This window comes from Clupea harengus, chromosome 11 (genome assembly GCF_900700415.2).
Source record: "Clupea harengus chromosome 11, Ch_v2.0.2, whole genome shotgun sequence".
NCBI classification, from domain to species: domain Eukaryota; kingdom Metazoa; phylum Chordata; class Actinopteri; order Clupeiformes; family Clupeidae; genus Clupea; species Clupea harengus.
In genome coordinates, this window is record NC_045162.1 from 29,674,329 (window position 1) to 29,689,308 (window position 14,980).

General features: G+C 43.3%; 2 protein-coding genes across 6 annotated transcripts in view; one reads left to right on the forward strand and one right to left on the reverse strand.

Moving 5' to 3' along the window:
• The first annotated feature begins 3,254 nt into the window (after positions 1–3,254).
• vwde (von Willebrand factor D and EGF domains) lies at positions 3,255–6,853 on the forward strand. Its single transcript, XM_031576359.2, has 5 exons — positions 3,255–3,536; positions 3,977–4,072; positions 4,559–4,663; positions 4,758–4,853; positions 6,673–6,853. Exons 1-5 carry the CDS (start codon positions 3,299–3,301, stop codon positions 6,783–6,785), a joined length of 648 nt encoding a protein of 215 aa, XP_031432219.1. The 5' UTR covers positions 3,255–3,298; the 3' UTR covers positions 6,786–6,853.
• Positions 6,854–7,603: 750 nt separating this feature from the next.
• Positions 7,604–14,980, reverse strand: part of nphs1 (NPHS1 adhesion molecule, nephrin) — a 63,727-nt gene continuing 56,350 nt past the window's right edge. For 4 of the 5 annotated variants that reach the window (XM_031576830.2, XM_031576829.2, XM_031576827.2 and 1 more), the window contains 2 exons: positions 11,040–11,179; positions 7,604–8,033 (listed from right to left, as the gene is read on the reverse strand). In XM_031576830.2, the coding sequence (XP_031432690.1) occupies positions 7,908–8,033; positions 11,040–11,179 (266 nt within the window). In that variant the 3' untranslated portion in view covers positions 7,604–7,907. The remainder of the gene's footprint in view (positions 8,034–11,039; positions 11,180–14,980) is intronic. The other variant, XM_031576828.2, reaches the window with a different exon arrangement.

Here is a 14,980-nt window from a genome sequence, read left to right on the forward strand (position 1 = left end):
TTATTTTGCATGTTTTTTCTGTTGGGGTCCTTAGGGGAGGAAACCCCTTGTGAACACGGGGAGAACATGCAAACTCCACACAGAAAGGCCCGGGAGATAGCCCATAGGACCTGCCCCCCAGAGCCAACAGCACCCCATGCGGGAATCGAACCTATGACCTTCTTGCTGTAAGGCGGAAGTGCAAGCAACTGAGCCACCGTGCCACCATAGATAGACAGTTAGTAGTCCGCATAAATGGAGTAGGGGAGAGCCGGGCATGTTGTCACATTTTTCAGTTTTGTCTCCCAATGAAATTAAGGACCTTAACCTTGGGCACATAATTCATATTTGTAGTGGAAATGTTTTATTCCTTAAAATTTCCTTTTACTTCACAGACGACACAGACATGCAGACATAGTTTTCATGGATCGTTATCCAAACTTTGAACCCTGATCTACTCATTAGAGCCCTCAACGCACTTTAAAGGTTTATGCCTCAGACATCTACCCATTTGTGTGTGATCGCTCAATCTGTAAACAATCACACTACTGCCCTTCTCAAGTTCGATCTGCATTATTCTTATTCCAGACGTGTTTTGCCACCGCTTCTGCTCCTTCTTGAGTTATTGACACCGCTCTAACTTTGACACGTCCGTCCTGATCCCGTGTAGAACGTATTACTGCACCATTTTAAAAAGATAATAATGTCAGAGGATGTGCAGCTGCCCAATACTCATGCAAAGATTGCCTATTAGATAGTTAATGTGGACATATTAGACTAGAGGGCGGAGTAAGGCGCTGATTACCCCACGAGGTTCTTGTTTGATAAATACTACGTAAAATGCGGAAACACAGCGTGCGCTGTATGTGGTTTGGCGAAGGCGCTGATTACGCTGCGCTCGCAAATGTACGTCAATGAGGCCCTGATTATGAATGAAAATAAAAATTGTACCTGATGGGTAAATAGTTGCAAGTCATGTTAATCCCTTCCCCACAAGAGTGTATCTTATTTACATTAAGTTGAGGCGGCGAGTTCATTCATTAACATTCAAATGGTTTGCCAATTGCCAGACCTTCCTATCTGTAGTCCTTCAGACTTTTCACACCTAGGCAGACTCCATACTGTTCCCCTTCCTGCCGCTTACCTTAGAACCATATTTGTACGCTATTGAGGATGTTGCTGTGGACCTGCCTTGTGGAGACACCAACTGCTACGGGTGGTGAGAGAACGGAGCAAAGAGTGATGCCAGGCGTGTGAAGGAACATCGCTGCCTTTGGGAGACAAAGGGATGCAAGGCCAATACAGAGGAGACATTCTATTCTGGACATCAATACAGAGGAGACATTCTATTATTAGTATTAGTATTATTATTATTATTATTATTATTATTATCATTATTATTATTCTGGACATCAATACAGAGGAGACATTCTATTCTGGACATCAATACAGAGGAGACATTCTATTATTATTATTATTATTATTATGGACATCAATACAGAGGAGACATTCTATTATTATTATTATTATTATTATTATGATTCTGGACATCAATACAGAGGAAACATTCTATTATTATTATTATTATTATTCTGGACATTATTATTCTGGACATCATCACAGAGGAGTACATTATTGGTATTATTGTACGTTGGTACATAACATGGTGATAATTGACAGCCTACTGTGGTATTATTGTACGTTGGTACATAACATGGTGATAATTGACAGCCTACTGTGGTATTATTGTACGTTGGTACATAACATGGTGATAATTGACAGCCTACTGTGGTATTATTGTACGTTGGTACATAACATGGTGATAATTGACAGCCTACTGTGGTATTATTGTACGTTGGTACATAACATGGTGATAATTGACAGCCTACTGTGGTATTATTGTACGTTGGTACATAACATGGTGATAATTGACAGGAGGAACCAGTTTGGGATGTGGGATTATGGGATATGTTCTGATTGTGCGGCATGCCCCTTTAAGAGGGGGGGGCCGCCACATGCCCCTTTAAGAGGGGGGGGGCGCCACATGCCCCTTTAAGAGGGGGGGGGCGCCACATGCCCCTTTAAGAGGGGGGGGGCGCCACATGCCCCTTTAAGAGGGGGGGGCCGCCACATGCCCCTTTAAGAGGGGGGGGCCGCCACATGTTGAGCAGTGTCTGGGGAGCGGTTGAGTTAATAAAGAGTTACATATCTGCATAAAACACAACCCCTATGTTTTATTTGACATAGTAACTTACTAGCAGCAGTTCAAGCAGGGCCCAAGCTGTATGTCTCATCTGATGCTTCTGACCGTGACCCCATGATCCCCTACCTTGGTGGAGGACAGGATATGTCCATGAACACAGGCCAGTTCTTTGGAGCAGTAATGGAGAAGTTCATCCTGACAGGGCCTACTTGCTGCCTTTCTCAAGGTTTAAAAGAAAATTAAAAATCATGTAAAATGATACAAAGTCATTGTTTTCCAGTGCTTTTCTCTTCAAGCTTTAAAGTCTAAAAGTTGTTTATACTGAATGCAACATTGGCCATTAACCGTTTACTATAAGCTGCTGTTTTGTGTCCTTCACTCATTGACTCGTTCCTGTATCGTGCCACATTATGGCGAACATGAGGAAACAATACAGTTTGAAGAATCCTACTACAGTTGTTTGGAAACTAGGTCAAGGTGGCCAGAAAATCCAAAGTTAAAAACAGGATACACTGGGCGCATCTGGAGAAGCCATTTCCTTTCGCCTGGAGAAGAGGCCCTGCGTGATCATGATTTATGAGGGGGCTCTGCTCGAGTGTTTAGCAAGTTATGCTGAACCCTCTGGAGATCTTTACAGTCCTATTCAAAATACATTGGTTTGCTGTGTGCAGTCTTTAAACTTCAATTTTGATAATGCATAAGATCATTTCAAAAATATGTATGCATTAATGGTTTATGCAATCACAATAACAACAATTGTATTTACTTACCCAAAGAAAAGACACAGATCATCTTGCAGTTTAAGGATAAGGATTTATGTTGGTACAGATAAATGCAACTTTCTGTTTCTGTGATTTGTATGCATACTCATTCTTCTAAATGGTTATGACAACAAAACTTGCTGCATGTTTAAACCGGAACCTGTCTGATTGTGCATAAAGTTTGAACATGATTGTTCTGAGCAGAAGGCATTCCACATCCAACAGTGGTATATTGAATCTGCACATGTAGTCATTCTCCGGGGGAAACCCAAGGGGTGGAGACTCATCTGCAGCATCTGTGCTTTGGGCACCAGTGTCCTCCAGTTCCACTCGCTCCGTCTTGGCTCGGGAGAGGATGGGGGGTTTTGCCGGCTCCACTGCTGCCTTTCTGAGGTTGTCCCTGGTCTTGACCTGCGGGGCACTGCTGGCGGAGGTCTGCTCAGCACAAGCTGACACTCCACGGGGTGTTGCCGTGCCCTTCATTTTTGACCATAAAGCTACCTGTGACCCACCATGCAGGCATGCAGGCATCTGCATTCGGAACAACACCTGCTTCTGCTCCAAAGGATATGAAGGAGCGCTCTGCCAATATGGTGAAGTATATCTTTTTTGTTTCCAGTGAGAGTTTTTATTCATGACAAAATGAGGACGGTAAAACAACTTGCTGTCTATCTCGTTCTGTCTGTGATAATGCAACCAATTTCACTCAAACCATTTTGCACAACAGCTTTGTCAATATTGTGTGAATGGCTGAACATGCTTCTGGAGTTCTAATGATGATGTAAATGTGTTTTCCAGTGGTACTGTGCACTGTTAGTTTTTCTGTGTCAGACCTTTTATTACCTTCTAAATTGTCAATAAATGCATAGACGCCTCAAACATCAACATGCACAGAAGACACAGGAACAATAGTCAATTGACTATAATCCTTCAGATATATGTCATTATTGTTTTAAGTTTTCCCTCAACAAAATTTTAAATATTTGTATCCATCTAAAGTAAAACTAACAAATAATTCATAATTCTATTGTAGCAAGTTGTCATCCAAAGTGTAAAAATGGGGGAGAATGTCTTCGTCCAGGGAAATGCCGATGTCCTCAAGGCTTTGGAGGGAAATACTGTCACAAGGGTAAGATGGGATTCTCTGTACTCAAATTAAAAACATGTAAATGCTCTGCGACCTGCAAGTGTAAATATGTACTATGCTATGTTGGACAGTGTAAATATGTAATATACTATATTGGACAGTGTAAATATGTACTATACTATGTTGGACAGTGTTAATATGTACTATACTATGTTGGGCAGTGTTAATATGTACTATACTATGTTGGACCGTATTAATATGTCTATGTTGGACAGTGTTAATATGTACTATACTATGTTGGGCAGTGTAAATATGTACTATACTATGTTGGACAGTGTAAATATGTACTATACTATGTTGGACAGTGTTAATATGTACTATACGTATTATGTTGGACAGTGTTAATATGTACTATTCTATGTTGGACAGTGTTAATATGTACTATACTATGTTGGACAGTGTTAATATGTACTATACTATATTACTATATTATTATTACTATAATATGTACTATACTATGTTGGACAGTGTTGTGTGAGGGAGGCTGCTGGAACGGTGGCGAGTGCATTGCAGTGAACGGCGTTACAAAATGCCTGTGTCCCTCAAGCTGGACTGGTGTCAGATGCCATGAAGGTTTGTTGACATCTTGAACAACTTCTTGACCAACACAAAAGAAAATGGCAGTGCTTACTGGTCGTACTGCTGACATTATGGTCTGTTTCCCCAGCAATCTGTCCGCAGGGCTGTAGAAACGGGGGCAACTGTGTAGCTCCAGGAATCTGCAGCTGCCCAGATGGCTGGGTGGGAGGGGCCTGCCACATGGGTGAGTGCCACTGGACATTAACTATTAATGTATATAACTTACTTTTATACCTATATAACTTACCTTCACCACTGGACATTAACTATTTATGTACATAACTTACCTTTATACCTATATAACTTACCTTCACCACTGGACATTAACTATTTATGTACAGAACTTACCTTTATACCTTTACCACTGGACATTAACTATTTATGTACAGAACTTACTTTTACCACATGGGTAAGTGCCACGGGACATTAACTATTTATGTATATAACTTACCTTTATACCTATATAACCTACCTTTACCACTGGACATTAACTATTTATGTATATAACTTACCTTTATACCTATATAACCTACCTTTACCATGACATCATTATATTTATGTACATAACTTACTTTCACCAGATGACATAATTATATTTATGGAATAGCACCAGAATAAAAAAATCTGACAGCAAAGTAACATTTAGGAAGTAAAATGATAATACTTATTCTTCTGGTCACATGACTGAATCTGGACTGACACATGAGAGACAGAGACAACCTGTGCAGTGGTTATAATGTTTAGAATTCCAACATGTGGTGTTGTGAGGCTTTCAGTCTGTTCCATAACACGCATATGACATGTACTCTTTACTGGACACATGATCTAAAAATGATGAAAGAAAGCCACCTCTGACTTTTGATTAAATAATACAGTAAGTCCACCGGAGGCTCGTGTAAACACATTATATATCATTACCTTGCACAGCTAACCTGTGTTATATTCCGGAATTCCAGTCGGGCAAGACGTGTTTAAAATCCAGTAATGATATATTTATTTTTAACTAACACACAAAGATTTTTCCTAACATTTAATTCAATTTTATTTATATTGTGCCAAAAGCATAAAATTGTCTCAAACATTTGACGTTTGACAAATGCTGAGACAGACTGAAATAGTGGTGTAAGTATGTAGGTGTTGTTCTTCTGGTGAAGACTTCTGTATTATGTGCTTAACTGTAGGAAAGGATCCGTGACATCCGGTTTCTGACATCTGCTAGACGCCAGTGCAGTGCAGTGCAGTGCAGTCATTTAGTTTAGCAGAGACATACAACTGGGTGTCGTCTTCAGCAGAGCAGTGAAAAGCGCTGTGATATTTTCAATATAAAATGTTGCCGAATGCCAATATGTGTAATGAGAATGAAACAGGATCCTAGATTGACCCTTGGAGGTACCCCACAAACCACAGGATGAGTGGGGGACACCAAATGAACTATTACAACAGGAGAAATAGGACATGAACCACTCTTTTGCAGAGCCAGAGATGCCTACCAAAGTTTATTTCTAGTCTGTCAGTTAGAGATGGTATTATTGATAGTTTCAAAAGTAGCACTGAGGTCAAGAAGAGTTCGAATTGAGCATTAGTCTCCAAAATCAACAGGCAGCAATAGGTCATTGGTTTCCTTTAAAAGGGCTGTTTCTAAACTGTGCTACACGGAGACGAGTCTCAGGAGGGGTTTTAAAGTCACACTTCAGATTTACTGGGACATTTTGAGAGGAACCGAACAGGACATGAGGAGCAGTTGACCCCGTAACCTCTGACCCCGTAACCTCTTTGAAAAGTTAGACAGGACTAGTATCTTGAGGGCTGGTAGAAGGCGTGAGGGTGAGACTATGTTCGAGATCAATGTGGTTGAACATTTCAAGGAAATCCGATGAACTCTCTAATATGGCCTTCCTGTTGGTCGGAGTTTATAGCAGCCAGTGGGTAATATTTACTAAGTAAGAGAAGTGAGATTTACTGATGTGAAAAACTCTGACAGACTAATCCTCCCCCTTTGGCAGCTGTATGCAGAGAGCCATGCCTCAATGGAGGGAAGTGTGTTTCTCCAGAAGCGTGCCGCTGCCGTGCTCCGTATTCTGGGCCACAGTGTACAGAGAAGAAGAAGGTGTTTTAATGTCTGCCTTTGTGTACAGTGTACAATGCCTCTCCTTCAGAAAATAAAGACTCATTTTGTTAAACCAATACACTAATATTTGTCTCATTATACTGCCAACATTTCAAATGGTTTTGAAATCAAAACACACACACACACCTCCATTTAGTGTGATAATGCCCCTAACCCTGTGTATTTATATACACACACACACACACACACACCACACACACACACACACACACACACACACACACACACACACACACACACACACACCACACACACACACACACACACACACACACACCACACACACACACACACCTCCTCCATTTAGTGCATTCTAAATGTCCCATGAGTGTAAAAGTGTGTAGGTAAGTTCATGAATATTAAGTTGATTTCAAAGGTGACACAGTTAGGCCTATTGTCCAAGGATGTAAGAGTGGTTTCATCGCCTACACAAGCAACTCAGCTGTAAGAACAAGGCTCACGCAAGGAGTCCTACCTTTAGAAAACCCCCCAAAAAACTCACTGCTCTGCGCCTTTTCAGATGCTATTCACCACTCATCCAACAAGGAGTAGCAGAGTCAAACCCTTCTTTTCCTAAATCAAAGAGTTGGTATCCACACAGCTTGCATACTCTACAGTATAAAATGGGCCTCGTCCAACGGGGGGGTTGTAGTGTCAAACCATTCTTGTGTCGCTTGAAGCGTTCACGTAGCTTGGATAGAGTAAGAAACATCATGGTCCCCCATGGTGCGGCGCAATCACAGAAGCATTTTCTTGTGCAAATTCATCTAGTACATTACTAAATATACCTTTAAATACCTTTCCCAACAAACGTTATTTAATACTTTGACTGCTTTACATCCACCCTCTACACCATGTCATGGCTTTACAAAGAATAAGGAATACAACAATGCAAGGAGAGAACTCATAGATACTGTACATCATTCACAAATCTCATGTTTGCTTTTTAATATATGTTTTATGTATATATGTTTTAAATATACAGTATGTTTTACTTTTACACATACAATCATTTGAATATGTAACTGTTTTACCCTTACGTCACTACATTTGGTGTTTATAAAATATTAAAGTATGTGGTGTCCTTTCACGATTACAATGTTGAAACTTTCACACAAGTTCCCCCCCAAGCTCGAATAGAAGCTGAGAGCTCATGGTTGGAGAAGTGGGTGCGATGAAGGGTCCATTGTTTCTCCATGCATAATCCACGTCTTCAATATCCTTTCCATATACCTGCTAAAAATAAAACATAATTTAAAGACCTTCAGTATCATGCTCTCTGTTGTTTTGTGTTATAAAGTATCCGAATGAGAGTTGAAACCGTCTTTATTCACAACCACAGTTTACACCAAGAGCATCCATGTGTGTCGAGCTCCCGCTAACAACATAACTAATAACGTGAAGTTAATCCCGCGAGACCCACTCATAGTACGGTAACACTTTAGGATCAAACAGTTAAACAGTACAGCTATCTACACTCTCCAAGTCTCTAAAATAGTTTATTAGTTTATAAAATAGTGTATGATTTTATATAATATTGTATATAGTAGAGGATGCATGCTGATAGGCTCTGCAGTCCTTTCTACGCAGCAAGTGTATATGCTTGTATTTGTGTGTGTATATGGTGTAGGTACAGTCCATGTTTATGTATATAGTGTACGTATGTTAATGTAAGTATTCCTGCCACTATGTGGGATTTCAGCTGATGACATGGACGTACTGTATCTATGGATGGGTGTATGATGAGGTACACAGCTTTTATTACAAGACACAATTAATGTCATTTTCCAAATGTTTCTTTACAGGCGTTGCTCCAAACTAAGGTCTTTACAAAGTATACAAAGTTAACAACACAGTACCAATGAAGTTACAACACAATACCAACACAAAGGCACAATTACACATCTTCAATAGTGAATAAAAGTAAAGTGCACCAGTTTGGTAGCTGTAGTGTAATGGAAGCCAGCAATTTTCAAAAATGTGATTTGAATAGTATTACAAACGACATAGGATTGTGTTCTGATACAAATGTGAAAACATTGGATTTCATGTGAATTGTTGCAGTTCACACTTATATGATTCACGTACATATGATTGGATTCCAATTGGATATGCACATGAATCACATTTTGACTGATGAGATGTGCTAGCAACAGACATTTAGTATAAATATTTGCAGTCCAGCCATCCACACTCCAAAATCCTACTGCTTGTAGTCAGAAGCAATTTGAGGTTAAAAGTAAACCTGGTTTGGTAGCGGATTGGAACGTTTTGTGTTGTTCCGGCTGCTCATCTTGAACACCTGGCAAAAATGTGTTTTTCAACTGGGTTGAACTTTATAGCCAATTTCAACCTATTTGGGAATCGCTGAGAATCTTTCAGGCCAAATAGCACAGAAATCAGCTGGATAGGGACCAAAGTTTTAAGCAACATCCTCCCTCCCTCCCTCCCTCTATCACCCAGTGAAATGGAGATCATGAGCATGTGGAAACAGATAACATTGGCAGCCATCTCTCTCTTCTCTTCTCTTCTCTTCTCTTCTCTTCTCTTCTCTCACTCTGACAGGAGTACCTCTCTTCTCTTCTCTTCTCTTCTCTTCTCTTCTATCCCTCACTCTGACAGGAGCACCTCTCTTCTCTTCTCTTCTCTTCTCTTCTATCCCTCACTCTGACAGGAGTACCTCTCTTCTCTTCTCTTCTCTTCTCTTCTCGTCTCTCACTCTGACAGGAGCACCTCTCTTCTCTTCTCTTCTCTTCTCTTCTCTTCTCTCCCTGATCCCCAAGGCGAGTAATCCCTCAGAAGAGCAGGCCCTCGCTCTGTCGACTGCAGAAGCAACAAACTCTTTGTCTTACGGAAACGACTCCCTAAGATCTCTCTACAACGGGAGCAAGCTAAGCAGGTCATCTCAAAGATGACACGCAAACTTTGCAAAACTGATCAAAAGGAGTAACTGGTTCCTCCGATCTACACTGCACAGCAATGACAACATCAGAGCAACAACCTTGTTCAGCCATGGACACTCTTCAGTTTGGTTCATCCACATCGGATCTGCCAGAGCAACCCTTTTCCCCCAGGACTGGTAACTCCAACATAACAACTGGGCATTTACAGCTATCTTAGCATAATCGCTACCTGGCTAAGCATAAGACTGTTTTACCTTTGCCATTATCTGTGCATTGATTTGTTGTGTTCACTGAACACGACTCTTGGGACATCTTTTCATGATTACTTGGTGGTTGGCTTCACCACACCATACAAGGGTTACGGTTAGTTATGCTTCACAGAGACATAGGGTCTTGCATGCATTACTAACCATTTCCCTCTTCCTGGCATTTCCCTTAACTTGGGACTGTCATCACACAGATTACACATACCTTACCATACCTTCCCATAGCCACAGACATGAAAAGAACGCTTAGACTTTTGCGCTTTTGTTCATCTCACATGTATGTTCACGAACATGCACTCACATGCACGCGGAACTACGGTGACCAAACACACACACATGCACGCGTAACTACGGTGACCAAACACACACACACCTGCACGCAGAACTACGGTGACCAAACATACACACACACACATGCACGCGGAACTACTGTGACCAAACAAAGGAACACTCACACACATTCTTTCTGGCGCGCACCCGGCAGCACACACCCAAGCACACAAGCTCACGCACACACTCACACACACACTCACACACACACTCACACACACACTTTGGTTCATTAGTTAGATACATTTAGTTAGATTACATATTGTACAGTATGTTTGCTGCTTTGATTGTATACGCTGGTCTATTTAAAGTTGCACAAGAATGAATGCTGCCCACCTCTTCTATTCACAACCTTTAACCTGTACTCACTATTAATAAGGTCATTTTGATTGTAGTAATTTAATTATTTATAAGAGTTCCAAATTGATAGTTAAATATATTTTATGATATTGATTTATGAGACTTGTGACTGATCTTTATTTTCACTTTGTGTGGTGGCCCCATGTGTTCAAAATTAAATGGTTGATGCTTATCCAATCGAGTGAGATCACCAACATTGGTGCCATTGTCAGGATAGTACCAACATTATCTTGATGGCCCTTGTGGGGAAAGTATTACATTTATATTTATTTATACACTTATTTATACACAATTGCACCCACTTTTATTTGGCGCCCACTCACAAGGTAAGGAACCTATATTATTCTGGTGCCCGTGTGAACACATCTCTGTTTGCCACCTACCTCAAAGCTCTGCTGTTGGTTGCCTCGACACGGGTCAGCAGCCAAAGGTGGATGGGAATGGTGAGATATTGGAAGAAAATTCTGCAGGTTTAGTTGCATCTCTTCATTGGTGACCTCTTCATAGTCATGGCCAAAGGGTCCTGTTCAATGTAAGGCACAAAATGTGAAAGCAACCAAATGAATAGGACTATAACTCCTTACATTCTAACTTTCATGTAAATATGACATACCGTACTGTGCAAAAGTTTTAGGCAGGTGTGAAAAAATGCTGTAAACTAAGAATGCTTTCAAAAATGGAAGTGTTTCCAGTTTATTTTCATCAATTAACAAAATGCAGTGAAGAGAATTCTAAATCAAATCAATATTTGGTGTGACCACCCTTTGCCTTCAAAACAGCATAAATTCTTCTAGGTACACTTGCACACTGGTAGGTTATTCCAAACATCTTGGAGAACTATTCACAGATGTTCTGTGGATGTAGGCTTCCTCAAATCCTTCTGTCTCTTCATGTAATCCCAGACAGACTCGATGATGTTGAGATCAGGGCTCCGTGGGGGCCATACCATCACTTCCAGGACTTCTTGTTCTTCTTTACGCTGAAGATAGTTCTTAATGACTTTGGCTGTATGTTTGGGGTCGTTGTCCTGCTGCAGAATACACTTGGTGCCAATCATACGCCTCCCTGATGGTATTGCATGATGGATAAGTATCTGCCTGTATTTCTCAGCATTGAGGACACCGTTAATCCTGACCAAATCTCCAACTCCATTTGCAGAAATCCAGCCCCAAACTTGCAAGGAACCTCCACCATGCTTCACTGTTGCCTGCAGACACTCATTATTGTACCGCTCTCCAGTCCTTTGGCGAACAAACTGCCTGCCATTTTTCTGCACCCCATAGTTGCAATAGTTCCTGGATAGTTGCAATAGTTCCTGGATAGTTGCTGGTGTCAACAACATTTGCATAAGCTGTAACGGGCGGTCATCAATAGGACACAACATAAACCTCTTCTGACAGTCATTTTATGTCCATGGAACTTCTCCCTCGGCTGCTCACATGTTCAGGACTTAATATAACTCTCTACATGCTGCATTTGGTTATGCAATTGAACAGGTAGCTTGAATTCCCTGCTGGGCATTGCTGCCTGACCCACCTCTTCCGGTGCCTGTGGATCAGCTGCAGGGTCGTCAGCCAGGAACCACCATTCACAGACGTTTCGCTCCTTTAATCCTGGAACGTCTCCTGGTGGCGGAGCAGTGACGGGGACGTCTCCCTGTCACCCCCTGCAGCTGGTATCTGGGTTAGGTGTTCTTTCCCCAGCTCTTTCCCCTCCTCCTTAGCCACAGCCAAAAGCTGCTCTTCTCCGCCTCTTCCGCCAGTTCTTTTGTTGCTTTCTTAAGCTTTCCTCCTGTCACGCCTGCATCCCTTAGTAGGCGTGTGGTTGACTGCCCCACAAAGCCTCGGCATCCAACCTCCACTGGGTAGATGGTGGTCTTCCAGCCAGCCTCCCTGCACTCCGCAGCCAGGTCCGAGTACTTGGTCTTCTTTCGTTCGAAAGCGGCCTCGATTCCCTCCTCCCATGGTACTGTGAGCTCGATGAGGAGTGCAGTTTTTGCCTTGGTGGACCACACCGCTATGTCTGGTCGGAGAGACGTGGTGGTGATTTCGCTGGGGAACTGGAGCTGCCTGCCAAGATCTACTCGCATGTTCCACTCCTGGTCAGAGGAAAAGAGCTTTGGTGTTGCTTTTGGCCTGGTGCTTCTTCTTCCTCCGCCCTCCCTGACAAAGTTGATGTGGTGTTCCGTTGGTGGGAGACATCCCCTGCTTTCCCGTCTGCGCCAGGATGTGCCGGAGGCTTGCGTTGGGAGTGTTACAGAGTGGGCAGACTTCCTCGTTTCCACCACTGGTGGAGATTCCGAGGACAGGGAAGCGTGTCATACGTTGACCTGATGAGGAAGCCGAGCCTCGCTTGAGGGATCTTCCACAAGTCTGACCAACTGATCTTCCGGTCGACAACCCCCTCCCAGGTTGTCCAGCTTCCTTGTCGGCTCTGGGACACAGCCTTGATCTTATAGCGCTCTTCCTCCGTCCTTATCACCTCTGACACCACCATCTCCTTTCTCTCTTTCCGGTTGGCCTTAGACCAAAAATGTGGTGCCTCTTCCCAACTTAGTCCTGCCCTTCCTGCCTGGACCCTGCCCACGATTTCTTGGTGTTGCAGCCTGCCAACTGCTCGGTCGACTTCAGTTTGGGCATCCCACTTCCTGCCAGTACGGACCTTACGTTTCTAATTGACTGATCGGTGGACTCTCTTAATTCAAGAAGCAGCCTGGTCTTTTCCTGCTTGTAGCCCAAACTGATTGTAGTGGCAGCTGCAAGGTGTTCTTCCCAAAGAGGCCACTGTCAGAGAAGCACCTTGGTAGCCCCAGCCACTTTCGGATGAATGAGTTGGCTTTCCCATCCATCTTGGTTGTTGTAGATGAGGGAATCTCACTCATCTTCAGTGGCCACATTATCCTTCTGTAGAGTGTGAACTGGTAGATCCACACCTTGTACTTCCCCGGGATCTGGCTTTAGTCGATCTTTGCCAGGCCTTCTGAGAGTTGCTTCAACACAGCTCTACCCATTTGCTTGTCGGAGAGCTCTGATGTGTACTCTCTACCTAGGCTTCTGATGGGATGCTCAGACAGAAGTGGGATTCTCTCGCCCCCTGCAACAAAGATGGTGCTGTCATTTCTGACTCCCCTCCTGAGGGACAGGCTGCGGGACTTGGCAGGCTTGATTTTCATTCTTGCCCAGGACATCAGCTCGTCCATCCCTTTCAGCAGTCTAGATGTGCAGGGTGCTGTCTGAAGGAGGCTTGTGACATCGTCCATGTAGCTCCTCAGTGGAGGTAGCTTCTGTCCGGATGGTAGTTTAATCCCTCCCACAGTCTGTCTTGCTCCGATGAGGATGATCTCGAAGGCTGCCACAAACAGAATGGGAGAAATGGCACACCCCATGGCGATTCCCACCTCTAGTTGTTGCCGCCCGGTGATGAAATCCTGTAGGGCAAAGCACATCTGCAGATCCTTGAAATAGTTTGCCACCAAGTTCTTAATACAGGAGGGCATGTGGAAAAACTCCATGGCATAGCTGATCAACTGATGTGGCACTGACCCATAAGCGTTGGCGAGGTCGAGCCAGATGACATGCAGGTCCGTCTTCTCGCGCTTGGCCTTTTGGATCTGTTCCCAGATCATCGAAGAGTGTTCTACACAGCCTGGGAAGCCTGGGACTCCTGCTTTCTGGCAGCTGGTGTCAATGTAGTTGTTCTCCATCAGGTAGTTGGTCATCCTTTAGGCCAGCACAGAGAAGAAGACCTTCCCTTCAACGTTGAGCAGGGCGATGCTCCTAAATTGGCCGATGTTTTTGGAGTTCTCTTCTTTGGGGATGAAGACTGCTACCGCTCTTTGCCACTCAGATGGAATGCATCGCTTTTTCCAGACAGTTCTCATGAGGTACCATAGCAGCTCTAGCACCTTGGGACAGTTCTTATAGAGCTTGTAGGGTACTCCATTGGGACCCGGTGCTGAGGAAGACCTTGCCTTCTCCACGACGTGCCTGACTTCGCTGAGCTTGAGGGGCATGATGTTGAACTTAGAGGTCGGTGGTGTAGGCCGCGGCACATACCCAGGTGTTCCTTGTGGGACTTTCATTACAGGATCGCTGTACTGTTTCCTGACATGCTGCTCAAGCTGTTCGTTAGTGATTTCCAGCTTCCCACTCTTTTTCTCTTCCAGCAGTTTTCTGGCGTGCTTGAAGGGGTCTTTGAAGAAGTTGGCTCTTTCCTTTTCTTTCCGGTTCCGGCGCTTACGGATGCGCTCAGCTCTGCGAAGAAGGGTCTCTGCCTGACCAATCTCCTTTTCTCTCCTTCCTTTCTCCCTCTGGGCAGTTCTCTG

Coding starts and splice junctions, on each gene's coding strand:
- vwde (XM_031576359.2), top strand. CDS start 3,299: ATGGGGGGTTTTGCCGGCTCCACTGCTGCCTTTCTGAGGTTGTCCCTG. Junction 3,537..3,976: donor AGGAGCGCTCTGCCAATATG/GTGAAGTATATC, acceptor ATTCTATTGTAG/CAAGTTGTCATCCAAAGTGT. Junction 4,664..4,757: donor TGGTGTCAGATGCCATGAAG/GTTTGTTGACAT, acceptor CTGTTTCCCCAG/CAATCTGTCCGCAGGGCTGT.